This window comes from Bombus impatiens, unplaced genomic scaffold (genome assembly GCF_000188095.3).
Source record: "Bombus impatiens unplaced genomic scaffold, BIMP_2.2 scf_0102, whole genome shotgun sequence".
Taxonomy (NCBI): domain Eukaryota; kingdom Metazoa; phylum Arthropoda; class Insecta; order Hymenoptera; family Apidae; genus Bombus; species Bombus impatiens.
The window spans coordinates 1,459,631-1,473,856 of record NT_176521.1 but is presented as its reverse complement, the minus strand read 5'-3'; the positions used below and the strand labels follow the sequence as shown (position 1 = coordinate 1,473,856).

General features: G+C 39.2%; 1 protein-coding gene across 2 annotated transcripts; it reads left to right on the top strand.

Annotated features, from left to right (window-relative positions):
* The first annotated feature begins 10,705 nt into the window (after nucleotides 1-10,705).
* Nucleotides 10,706-13,082, top strand: LOC100747550 (GDNF-inducible zinc finger protein 1). Of its 2 annotated transcripts, none has more exons than XM_012380681.3 (4): nucleotides 10,706-10,879; nucleotides 11,125-11,421; nucleotides 11,833-11,958; nucleotides 12,179-13,082. In XM_012380681.3, the coding sequence occupies exons 1-4, from the start codon at nucleotides 10,871-10,873 to the stop codon at nucleotides 12,881-12,883; spliced, it is 1,137 nt and encodes a 378-aa protein (XP_012236104.1). In that variant the 5' UTR covers nucleotides 10,706-10,870; the 3' UTR covers nucleotides 12,884-13,082. The 2 variants fall into 2 exon arrangements, with proteins under 2 accessions (XP_012236104.1, XP_003486208.1); XM_003486160.4 differs by having other exon boundaries at nucleotides 10,707-10,879; nucleotides 11,106-11,421.
* The last annotated feature ends 1,144 nt before the right edge of the window (nucleotides 13,083-14,226 follow it).

Genomic DNA, 14,226 nt, shown 5'->3' with positions numbered 1-14,226 from the left:
CCGCCGCGGTTTGCGACAGTGGTGCCCGCCAGCAAAATACCTTCGCCTGACCTATACAAACATCGCGGGAGACGAGGGATGTGTATTCAAAAATTTACATAGGTACATTTTGATTAAAGTGTCCTAGAAAGCAAATCTAATACAGCAGCCGGCCCGTACCTACATGCCGTACCCCCTCGTCCTTCTCTCTTTCTCTTTTTACTCCCGTTTCCCTCTTCCCCGTGTTCTTCTCTTTCGCGCCGTCTCTTCTCTCACGCCCCTTCTATCTATAGAGGGAAAGAGCGGAGCGCGCGGAATTGCGGAGAGGATTATTACGTATCCTTCGGAAACTTTCCGCTGGACGGAGAATTGGATCCGGACGAAGTATGAAAGGACTGAATGTTTCACGGACGCGTCTATTATATCATGATAATCTCGGGATTTATTACTTGGTGCTGGGCTTATTTTGACGGCGGCGTGATGCATTAAGCGACTCGCAAGTGGAAAATGATACGCGCGAATGTTAAATCTCTGAGGACCGTAATTAAAAGAATGCCTCGGGTGATCAACGAACGCTGATCGTTTCCTCGTCCAAATTTTTACTTACCTCCGAACTTTATGTCGAACTTCGTCATTTATTGTCGTACAGTTTGTTCTTGCAAAATGCGGTTATCAGTAGGTTGAATGTACTTGTGCATTTATGAGAATTTTGATGATTTAGGAACATATAGAACGCGTGTAAAGTATCCAAATACTTCTACTGTTTACAAGTTGATCTTATAAAAATGTGTTCATAAAAAGTATACATTCGCATTTCATTACAGCCTTAATGAAATCTCAAGATGTTCCGTATAACGCTGTGGACAGAAAAGTTCTCCTTCATAAGCGTTAGAATACTTTCGTGAGCAATTGTACGTAATACTTGACGCAGTAAAATTAGATACAACGGAATCTATTCCAACGAGAACTTAACGTCGCGGGTATAAAAGGCTAGGTCCTTTGCATCCTCGTGCGCCGATTGGATTTGCCAATTAATTGCCGACGAGGGATAAAGCCGACGGACCGTGGATGAAAGAATAACGACGCGGAAACGAAACGAAATTTAAATATTCTCGCGGTATTGCCGACATTCCTCTGAGCCTCCCCGGCTCACAGGAAGGGAGGAGCGCGAGCTCGGTGTAATTGCAAAATTGCATTAGCTTTGTGTTCTTCTGCCGTTCGCCCAGACGTAAGAGATACGCATGTAGAGAGCGTTGCATCAGATGATTCATATGGATTTTCATGTTTCCCTTCCACCACCCCATCCAGCGATAAGTATCGTTCTTTCAGACCGACGGACCAACGGCCGAAGCGAGATAAATCTTTCGTAGATTTTTGTGAACGCCAAGGGAATCATTATTGCGAGTGCTGATCACCTAGCCTTTTAATTATGGAAATGTACGGAACGCTTCCTGGATGTTAGGAGATACGAAACGTCCGCCGAATGTGTGTCTGATAAAGTACATGCACTTTGATAAAATACAGACACGTATCGGAGCTTCGTTATTATTCGCACGAAGCATCGTTGGAAAAGGTAATCTCCTTGAAAAGATATTTTCTCGGTGTATCCAAAATGCATATTTAACCTAATAAAGAAAAATATCATAGTTATATAACTGTTCCTAGAACTATATGCTTAAACGTGTGTACTATATAATGTACTAATATCAAAAAATGCTATATAATATATATAATCGATTAATAATTGATCCTCTAAGTCTATTTAGTTAGGTCTATTAAGTAATTAATTGTTCCCCAGTGTATTTTCTGAATAGTTCAATTATTAGGAAATTTTTCTTTATTCGATAAATAGAGAAAGAAGATTTGCAAGATCCATTGCAATTACTAATTCACGCAATAGTAGCCTTGTACTGAAAAGTTAGAATTACAACCAACGCAACCTACCCGATTCGCTGTTTCGTCTTATGCGTTCTTTTTCCAGGAAGCTCCTCGATATATAAATAAAAAACAAACGGAAGATAGTCCGTTTCGAGTAATCGTCGTTCCTTCGAAGATCTTCCGGTGAACTCTTAAAAAATCTGTTATTCGTAGAAATTAGCGAACGGCTAAAAAAGAACACGATAAATCTAGGGAAAAGATCCCGCTGTCAGAGGAACGCGCGTAAGGACGAATCACGGTGGTTCGCAGCGAGTCGTACATTATGATTTAATGCTAACACTGTGGTAATGTCGTCAGAGGATTTCTACGTATAAATAATTCGCGTGTCCGGACACCCAACCCCGAGGATCTCGAGTCAGGATGGACAAGGGTGGAGAAAGCAGAGGCGGAGAAAGAGGTCGCCAGAGGGTGGAGCAGGGGTGGCAGGTTTTTAATGCGGCATCTCTGGGGGCGACGAGGATTACCAAGGCTAAAAAGGAAGTTTTTAATAATTTTTCATTTTCTCTATATTTATTATCGCGCGCTTCCTAACCGGAGGGGGGCCGCTGGAGACAATGGAGGGTTGGTACACTGGTCCGTCGTCCAGGGCTCTATAGGAAACAGCAAGGGGCGAATTCACGATTGTCAGTCGTCGTTGTAAAATTTTCATTCGTTTTGTCCTGGCTCTTTTATGCCCAGGTCTTGGTTGTTTTCGATCTTGCTTATGTAAAGTCGTCATTTAATACACAACTTGATTTAACGAAACTTCTCAATAATTTCTAATCAAATATGAAAACGAGCAGGTCGAATACGAAAAACCACTTCTTTTTGTTCATAACCTTGTGTTTATGCATCGATACTTTTATTTTGCCTGACTATTAATATTTGTGGGGATGGGAATTTGATGTGAATAATTATCGGGAAAGTCGAGAGTTTAATATTAAAGAGGAAGAATAATGTAAATTCATCCAAGGATTTAAATGGGCGAGATTGAATGTATTCTGAATTCATCTACGTAGTTTGTTTGGATATGATTTATTATGTAATAATTATTCGTAATTATTGAACGCAGTTAATTATCAATGGCTATTGTATAGAACAATTGCATCATTGAGTAGTTTTATTTTGTATTGGCCTGTAATAAACTACTATTATATTTAACAATTGCTTGTAGTATGTTTAGTTATAATTTTATATTTTCATGTTTATTTTCTAAGGATGATAATCTGTTATCGTTCTGAAGATAGCGTAATCGATATTTCTACAAGTTATTTTTTTACCAAGAAAATACCTACAGTATCGGCGTTATTGTGAAAGCATCGACAGCAAAGAAAATTACGTTTCCCAATCAGTGGATCCCTGAAGAAGCGAAAAAGCACGGGCTGGGTATTTCGTTAAGGTGAGCGACGGGACACGAGGAAATTTCAGCGAAGTATGCACCGAGGAAGAAACGACAGAGGGTTCGAGGCAAGGGAGAAATTTGTCTGTGCTAATTTGTTGCAGAGATCGCGGAATTGAAGGAGGCGCGATGTCTCTTCCGTTGGCCCAAAGCATTCCACCGCACGCCTTTCTTCCGGCCACCCCTGACTTTCTTCTCCACCCTCCTGAGCCTCAGCATCCTATCGCATTTTCTACGAGTTCCATTTCGAATTAGGTACGGCTCTTTGTCGATAAGGAAGAACGACAGTGGCGAAGGGGAGAGGAGTAGGAGAGTGGAAATTAGCAGGAACATCTGTTAATTAATTGATAGTGTCTAATTTGTGGCACTTTATTACGATATGAAAATATCTAACAGCGATAAATTACTAATTTATGTTTTTTTTATACCTTCTGTACGTTGTTCGAACAAAAATTTGTCGACGATCTACTCAATTTTTAAATTATATTTTGATGTATTTCAAATGTTGGAGGTAAGTTTGTATATTGACGTCTTGCTGGTTGAATCAGTCAGTTTGTCAAATCGGTAATTAAGGAGGGAAAAATTGCTTGAATCTGAGCTTCCCTCTTAATCCAATAAAATACACTCTCGACGTATTAATCAGAAACGCGGGGCAACGTGTTTCATAAGACTCGAAGTATCGTAAGAAGCCGGACGAAAACATCAATGTCAATAATAATTCATTGATTACTTAATTCATAGTTACCATGACGACCGCCTCTCGCTTTTCCCTCGCCTTCAAGCTGTTCTGTTTTTCTCGCTTCGGCGAAGGAGAGTTACGTGTTCCTTAAGCTCGCCTCACACGAAATCGACAGATTTCGTGCGATCTATGTGATCGATTTACTTTTTCGAATAAACAGAAATTCTACGTTATTTTAATTTCATATTACCTAATATATGTATGTGTATTTTAAGAACGATGAGTTTCATATTACAGGTATATAAGATTCTTTAAAAGTGTATAACTTCCACTGGCTGTTTGTAAGCTTTGCATCAGATTAACTAGAACGTGAATCTCAAATCTTCTCGTTAGATACATATGAAAACAAGCACGAATATACGAGCAACATGAAACTGAAAGGATATTTTAATTACGCATCCTACTTTGAACTTCATATTCATTTACCATTTCTTTTATTATCACTATCAAATAATATATGTTCGATGTTCTTCTAGATCCATTTTATATTAAATATTCTTCTATATCCAGTAAAAGTTAACTACGTAGTGCCATCGAATAAGAATTCGCGCATAAAATTAGTACAAACATCCATGTTTTCAACTTCAAGTAAGAACCTGTGCAAACAAAGGGTAAATCTCATTTTTCTTCGACCACCATTCGCTTACTAAAATTTAATTACATAGTGTCATCGAAAGAGAATTTCTTTCCTATACAAAATTACTACAAACTTTTTATATTTCATCGATTTAAATTTCTACCAAAATGCAAAAGAAACGAAGAAGTCGCGACAAAGTGAATGGGACAATCAGCCAGGCAGTGTACGTAGCTGACTGCGCCGAAAGTCTGGCGCGTTGTGAGCGTCGCATTAGCCTTGCTTACGGGTACGCAAGCAGGCAAGGAGAAACACGAAATGAATATTCAGAAGTTATTAGTCTGTAGTGAAATGTGACGGGGCTCACCCTTCTCGAAAACCGCCCTGGCCTCCGCCACATCGCCCACTCTTCCGTCTCATCCTCTGACTCTCGGCTGCTCCTCCCCCCCGTCCTGGGTGCCTTCGTCTCACCTCCTCGCGCCCTCAGCGGTATAGATTTTGCGATACATCCTGGCAGAAACACTCGCGAGCGAGCGAGACGCACTGCTTGCTCCGCTCGCTGCTACCAGTCGAAGAAGGGGTTGAAGCCTCGATGAAATAGGGGGGTTGGGTGGGAGAGAGGGCTGAAATCGTGAGAGATGAGAAGCTGGCAGGGAAGGGGACAAGGAACACCGGAGAGCAGGCCCGACGGGAACACGACGGAGCTAGCGAAAGAGCTTTATGCATAAGCTAAGAAACGCCATTGACGGGCACTGAGCACTGTATACATACTTTGACTGGAACAGTGCGCTCGATAAACAACGGTGTAGATAGCGCCTACGTGATGCTACCGTGTCACGTAGCCGAGATATTCTTCGCCCGGTAATGCGTACATCGTTTCTATGTGCCGACATCTCTAATTGCCCTAATTATATTAATACTCGCCGCGTTTAATGAAATTAACGGCAATGCACCGGTGAGAAGAAGCGTTGATTAAGAGTTGATGCTACTTGCAGTTTTTACGTAGTTTTCGATGGTTCGAAGCTTCTGCACGCCTGAAGATCGTGCAGATTTACATAACCAGCTATGAGTTAAGAGACATTTAATACCCTGATATTAGTAGGTATAGTAATTAAAGAATGAAGCTGATGCTTGTTAACCGCGTGTGTTGTAAGTGAGCTACGGATTTTTCTGCGTTTTTTGTATACAACTTGAAGCTTTAAGACTCGTTATAGCATTCTTCTTCTATTGTTAGTAGGTAAAACAACCTACCTATTGTACTACCTATTGTCTACCTATATAGAAATTTGAATAAATATCTGCAATCTAATTATGAGGAAAATTAAATTGTATTGTATTTTATTAAGGGTTACATTTAATAATAGCAAAGGTCTCGTGACTTGCGTACGGATGAAAGTCTATGTATTGATATCTTGGGAATTGTCTTCTTATTATAATAATTGTTAGCCAAGGTAGAGAACAAGGAAATACAACAAGGAAGAGAAAGAAAAGATGACAAAAAGGAAAGGTGAAAATTTAGAATATTATTGTAAAAATATTAAACTTATCTACTGTGTGAAACATTGATTTATGACCATTCTCGGACCAGGAGTCGAAAATACTTCACAAACAGATGGATATCTGGGGAAACGATACGAACGGCTATAGAAACAGTAGCATCTTGGAAATGTGTTGTAGCGAACGATATTCAAATGGCATCAATTTCTACCGAATTGCTCCCTCTATATCTGGCCGCAACCTGGATGCAAGACCTTCCTTCGACTCCCTTCGCGAAGAGGGAGGAAACCGTATTGGCAGATAGCTACATCGTTTTACAACCCCTTATCTGGATAAGTTACGGATATCTATTCACCGTTTCTCTCTCCTCCGAAACTGTCTTCGATGGTGTCATCGATTTCCATGGAAATTCCTCTCAGATTCTACGATACAGAGGGGAAGCATCTAGAACGAATGATAAAAAACATATTCGATGTCCATTGCCTGATTTTATCTCTGTGCTTTTCTATTTGATGAAGATATATCGTGTCATTAAAATGTTGTCTTTTTATAAAATAATCAAATAACAGAGATGTATTAGACTAAGAACTGTAGAAGAATTATAATTGAAAAAACGTTACGGAACAACTTAATAAACGTTCTGGAATAATTTACATATAACAGATCAGCTATTAATATTAAAATCATATTATCGTTAAAGATGACGCGAGAAAGATTTAATATGTTTGGGCAGAACGGTCGAACATCTAGTGAAATATCACGACACCCAGTACATCGCGGCAATTCCCTTCATCTGCTTATATTACACATACAATATCTGGGTATCGAAGTCGGTTGATCCTGGTAAGTTCTCTCCCTTGGCAGCGGGCTATACATCATACTTTCTTCTTTATTAAACTCATATTTTTCAAAAAGTCTCACCTCCGCTATCTGGTGTCGGCCTCCTCTCGCTCGCAACTCGGAAATCAGCTCCGGGGAGAACGAAAAATTCATTTGACTCTCGAGGATAAGATGAATATGAAAATTGCCTGGCTAAAAATGATTTACATTCGAACGTCACGTTGATGATATAACTGGAGGTGACTGTCTTGTCATGAATAATTTATTCCACCGGAAAATGATAGAAAAATATATCTATGCTCCGTGATAAAAATCACTTTCCGTTTTGACCGCCCGAAACAGTAAGCATTATTAACAGGAAACATAATCTTTTATCGAGAATAACGGGTATAATTCTATGTAAAAATTCGGGACACGTTCAACAATAACTGTACGATGATTTAATTGTTATACATATATATACATAAGACATAAGAATGGTATAAGAAATCAAGATTCATCTCTGTGGAAATTTTGTCTTTTCAATAACTAAAATGTCGATTTAATTCTACTACAACGAAAAATAAAATATATAAATGTATCACACCGTTTCCCCGTGCGAATCATAGCCCAACAATTTTCGGTCAAAACATTATTTCACTATGAATGCTGTTGAGACCAGAGAGAGTTCTGAAAGATAAAATATTTATTGAACAAATATATCACGCATCGTGATTCGAATATAATACTAATAAATTCACATAGTAAAACTTTTCTTAATACGTAACTTACATGTAAATCAAATTACAAAGGGTCTGTGTCGAAAATTTCTAACGATCACAGTATGACTCTAAATCACAATGATTGTTGCGCTATCCTTTTTCAAAAACCATATTCGAAACGCTCGAGCAATGTATTCTTATTCTGCTACGCAAAGTCTGGTGGGAAAATATAATTCTCCGGTAGTTGGCTGACAATGGAGCCGAAAGGAAAACGAGGGGGAAGTTCTGTAACGAGCGACGCTTTCGTCGCGTGGCGATTTGTCTGTTCGCGGGTGGAGAAGTTCGGCCACTTTCGTTCGACGCGTCCTGGAGAGATTGGCCGTTCCACGGGCATAAAGAAGAAAGCCACCCCCTTTAGCCGGCTTTCAGCAAACTCTCTGCCACCCTCTCCTCATGACCCGAAACCGCGGCCGGTTATAAAGCATTCTTCCAGTTTATTAGACGGAGACTCGCAGGCTTCTTTTTATATTAAGCATGTGCATTATTAATGCGCGAGTATAACCGTAAAATGCTGATGAAAAAAAGTTGCGGAGCCCCACGGGCGTTTCTTCGTGGCCAGGCGGGAAGAAGGCTCCTGCGAGATTGCTGCTTGACCGACTATTCCTTCCTCGGTTCCGCTTGATAACGTACTACGAATTTTCACAAACAAATTCTCTTTCCTGTTTAATCTAACTCACATTTTGTAATTTTAACGGTGCTACAAATGTTTCATCTTTGGTTCGGTTTTTCTTTATGTAGTTAATAGTCTTCTTTATGTAGAGAACGATTTGTTTGCCTTCTCTGTTCTTTGAGTAAATACGTAGTAACATTAAGATGTAATTGATTAAAATGCTTTTACAATTATTGCAATACTTGTAATGAAAATAGATCCGAGTTACCTTTCTTTTCGTTAATTTGTTAAAGATTAATAAATTAATAAATGTTACACGGATCTAACGATACAGAGCTACAAATGCACAAAATTTCTAGATAAACGATTAAGAGATTGACAATCCAAATATAATGAAATAATTCATAATACACGAATAGTCATAAATTGAATTAAACTTAATAAACTCGAAGCTACTAACTCGATCGAACTCAGTGTCCTTTAATTTTCCAATTTACAACTTATCTTCCCTCCTCGTCACGTAATTACGTATATCAGTCGATACTAAAGGAATTCATTAGACACGACGGCAATAAATTATTCAGCGTTACTGCCAATATTTTGATCGACCGATAAACCAGGTGGTAACCAGGGACGTTCCTCGCGTTCACCCATTCCATCCTCTGGTGGCCGCTGAATATTTCATCCGAAAGATCTGTATTTTTCTTCGGGTGATTGTCATTCGACGAGGAGCAGAAGCGACGGGGTATGCCGGCAGGCTGAAGCAAAATCAATTATTCATCCGAATTGGTCGGGAAAAAGTCCTAATTATCCGGGGCAAATACAAGCTTAATACGCGGAGAGAAGTGTACCAGCCTTCTTCGTCCTCACTCCTCCCCCTTCCCCTGTCCCTCTCTTTTTCGTTCACCGAGCCCTCCATCGGTTAGTACTTGGGCTCTCACAGTCGGTCTTCAGGCTTCCTTCTTACCGTGAATAACCATTTGTATTTCCAATTAGCTTTGCTAATAAGAAGACGGAGGCATTGCCGTAGTTAAAAAAATGTATAACCTCATCCAGCCACTGGGGAAATAAAGAAAAGCGCCGCTCGGGTATGACAATACCGGCGGGTCGAGCGGGGTTATACCGGCTGAACTACAATTAAAAATCCTCGCTTCACCCTCGCTTAACCCTGCTTCCTCCTTATGCCGTATTAACGACCAGGACGTGCAGGGAGGGGACACGAAACATCCTACCAAACATCCAGCCTTTTTTTCCCAATTTTATGCTTGACCCCATCTCCGCCCTGTCCTTGTCCAGCCTCCATCCTCTCACTGTCCGACTGTCTGCCTGTCTGTCGGTTAGTTCGTATTCTATCTTTATTTCAACAACTCTTCGGTTTTGCCACGATGCGACGATAGCTTCGTTCGATTCACAGTGAACAAGTTTGTTCTTTTACGAAAGTGGTTCTGTGGTGGATGGCTGTGAGATGATGTTAATGTCGCGTTTGTAATACGTACACCGATGGCTACTTGTGAAGCTCGAATTAGAATCTTACAGGAGAAGTTTGAAAGTATTCAGTGGCTATAAAAGGCATTGGCACAACATTGTATTTATTATGGTATTTACATATTAAGTAATTAGGTCCAAGTATGTTAAAATTCGTATCATTTAATAATTAGTCTCATACGAGCAGAGAGATTTGATACCGCGAAACTGAAACATAGAACCTGATTAAAAAACGGTTGATGAAAAGACGAGGGCGTGTGTCGATACCGTTTGTATTTATTGTATATTTAAATACAATACGGTTTGTTCTTCGACCTTGACAAAGCTGAAATCTTAGGATCTGTCGGAAATGAAATCGTTTCCTTCCTTCTTGTTACTTATTCGAAATGGAGACAGTGAAAATTGTTCGTTTTGAAATTATAAAAAAGATTGGAATTAAATGGACCTTATATGAAAAAATTTTAACGAAATTATTATTACAATTATTATGAAAAAAGTTTATTAAAATAAAATATTTAAATGAAGTACAGTTACAAAGATATAAATTAAAATTCGTATAGTATTGCAAATCCATCTTTTTCAAGAGTAAAAGTACAATTACGAACTTCAATAAAGATATGGAAAATCATAGAGTAATCAAGGTTTTCGAACCAGAAAGACAGAAAGGCAATATACGGTCGGAAAGACCCTATCCGAGATTTTAGCGTTAACGAGTGATAATCTTATCGAATAAAAATGCGAGCGAATGTTAATAGAAAAAGTATTGCTATAGCAATCATTAGGGATCGATCAGGAGGTCGAATTTCATTGAAGGCAGTCCCGTGTTTGCAAACTTGGATTTTCGTGCGGCGACTCCGCCAGGCGCCCTTTGTTGTGCCAACCATCAAAGTCAGCACGAGGTCAACTAAACACAGTTTCTTCTCCGTCACTGTCGTCAACGCGATGTGAAATGTGTGTCGTGTGCTGGCATTCTCGATCACGTACTCGTCGAATTCGATCCGTAGTGAATGAATCAAAATATCGGAACTGCGCGTGGTGAACAAAAATTCTGCTATTTCGCAGGACGCTGATGCCTTACGTAAGTAAATCTTCTTGCGTATTCGTGTAAATTAACATTTTCAACGATTAATCTTAGAGTAATGTGTTTTGCCACAAACATAGTACAATTAACAATTTTTATTATTACACGTAATATTTAATATTTTAAGTATCTTTACAATTTGTATGCTGTAGTGAATGAAAGAGTTGCTATTTATTTCTTATTTCAATACCGATGTATTTTGACATTATCGATGTATGTTCAGTTGGTTTACTTCGCAATAGACGACAATGAGAGTGAAAACCGTGCCGAGACAGCGAGTAATTCAGGACAACAGAAACATCGAATCACAGTTGGAATCTTCTAGTATAAAGTCTGAAAGCACGGGACGATCTTCAAACGACGACAAGAAAGATATGTCGGAAGCTGGCAAAGATGAGTTACAAGGATCGAACGAAGATGCGATTGATTTGAATCAGAATAAAATCAAATCAGAAGATCGATTGAAATCAGTAGCGAAGAAGGACAAGGAGACCTTGAAATATTCGGAGGAAGTATTAGATATGTCGATTAAACTGAAGGTACGATGTGTGACAGCTGTGTTTATGTGTATTTATGTGTGTGTGTGTACATCGGTATTCGTGGACGACATGATAACACACTCTTGAAAGTCGCCATGACGCAAATATAAACGGTTACATTGTAATGTCATTCCCTTGAATTTATTAAATAATTCTTATTCGTTACGTGTTAATTATAATTTGTAGACGAAGAAATTCTTTTGAGAATGGATATTTGTAGAAAAAGAGTATTATCAACGTTATACAATATAACGTTTATTTCTATTGAGTAATTTATTTTCGTTATACAATTTGTGCCAGCTCGATGTACCCGAATGATATTGTTTAACTATACTATTTTCAAATTGTATAAGTTTATGCAAATCGTACAATCGTGCAATTCTTGCAAATCTTATAAATTCGTTTTTATAGGGCGAAACCTCAGCGGAAGGAGATTCAGTTCTTCTTAGTTTGATAGCTGGTCCAAGCTGCAAGTATTCCAATTCGCAGTCAACCGAGGATGTAAAGGAATCTGTTAGTAACGACGACAATGATAATGTATGATGTATTTCTATGTTGTGAATGTTTGTATATTAGAGACTATATATCAAAATCTGCTGAGAATATGCTACATTATACTATTTATGAAGTATGGATGATTTTTTTGAAACAAAGAAGATCTGATCTACAGTCTGCTAATGAATAAACACCCGTAATCTAAAAACTAATTATAATATTTCCATGTTACTATATCATGAAATTAATCAATATATTCTAGATACTACTTCCAAAGACAGATCTGGAAAACTCCTCGGCGGCTGGTTCCTCGAGGATAGAAGATTCAGGTCCATGCGAAAACGAATTAACCACACAAACCACCAACGATTCGGATAAACCATCAGAAGCTCTTAATTTGTGTAAACGAGATTGTCAGGACGAAGATGATTCGAATCACGGCGTAGGTTCCGATGAGAAATTAAAGGACACTTTCCTTTACAAGATCATGACAGATCCAACGTTCTTAGAAAACATACAGAAGCACAAGCAAACGAAACGTTACACGTGTCCGTACTGTAAACAAGAATTTAATAACAGCGATGAACAGGCCGACCACATGGATGCGAAGAAAGACGAATCGAATCAGGTGGTTTGCTGCGCGTGTAAAAAGACTTTCGCGCAGAAACGATATCTAAGGTATCATCAGAGGTGTCACTCAGAGCGGACCATGTTCACCTGTGATATTTGCACGAAGAAGTACACCAGAATAGACAATTTGTCGAGACACAACGCGTTTCATGTGAATCCAGACAAATTCTCATGCAACTACTGCGAGAAAACGTTCGCAAGGAAAGATCTGTTGAACAAGCATTTGAAGTGTCACGACAACAAGTATCGCTTCTTCTGCGAGATATGTCAGAGATATTTCAAAGGGCCGCTCTCGTTGGAAAACCACAAAAAGAATTTTCACTCTAAGGCTGCATAAGTACGTGGTTTTTAAGCATATTTATAACTGTATTATAGCTGTAAGCTGTAGCATATAAGTGAGAGACTAAAATCTTAACTAGTCGCTAATTAAAATGACTCAATATAAAACTTGTATATCATAGTCGATCAAATTAGATGCAGAGTGAATAAATCTTGGGTAAGGAACATTGTATAGAAAATAAATTAAAAGAATACTATCTGGATCTTGTATCATTTATCCTGAATTTAGTTGAACGTGAAAAATCTGGATTCTTATTATGTTTTATTAGTCGTTACTTTTTTATTCGCTATGTCATTAAATTGCTTAATGCTAGATTAATTAGTAATGAACAGTTGATTTCAGTTTTTCTAAGTGCTTGTTGTTCATATACACGTATGAAATGTAAAACTTTCATACAGATTTCCAAAGTTTTTATATAGAAAGAGAAATGCTATTTTGAAATATAATATTTCTTCCTACAACGATACGTAACATTTTTCCAACAAATAAGTGGATTAATAACAGGTAGCCATAATGAATTAATCAAACGCTTCTCGAACGCCTCTAAAGCTCTTTAATTCTCCCAATATAGAACCCGCACGCTGTGACAATATCATCTAATTTCTCGCAAAAGTCACTCCACAGTACGTGTTCCATATTCCTGAAAGAATCGAATGAAGCGAGAGACTTCATTGATCCATTGTTTAAACAACAGAGAGACTTTCGAAGGCATTGCACCCGTACGAGGGATTCAGCAAAAAACCAGAGAAACACTACAAGAAAACTCTTTTACCTTGAATACCTCGCGTGGTCTCGAGAAGTACCTCCGCCCCTTTCTTTCTCTCTTTCCTTTCGACTCTCTTCCTTTTCTTTTTTCCTTTTTTCTCGTTTGCCCGCTTCCTCTTCGTCGTCCATTCCCCCCATTGCCTCCTATTGCACCACGGCGTTTTCTCTCACTCCTTATACCTCGAACTTCCAGTTGGAATCTAAAACATAATCCGTTTCTTCCGTTCTACCTCTCGCCCTGGCCACTTCGCGAAAAAAAGCGAGCAGTCTGTTTGTTTCGGCTCAAAGGGCACCGTGGCGCTGCAATAAGGAGCACTTTGAAAATCCGACGTATTACCACGAGAGAGCACATCCAATCGCGAAATAGAACAACCCATGAAGGTTGACCCGCGTCCCTTTCCCCTCCATCTTCACCTTCACCCCCTCCAACCTCCTGTTTTCTTATTTTTTTCTTGACAGCCTTCTTCCAACTCTCTCGTCCCCTCACCACTTTTTCCTTTTTCTTTATCCCCCCCCCCCCCCCCCCCCCCCCACCCCCCCCCCCCTCCCCCACCCCCCCCCCCCCCGCCGCCCCC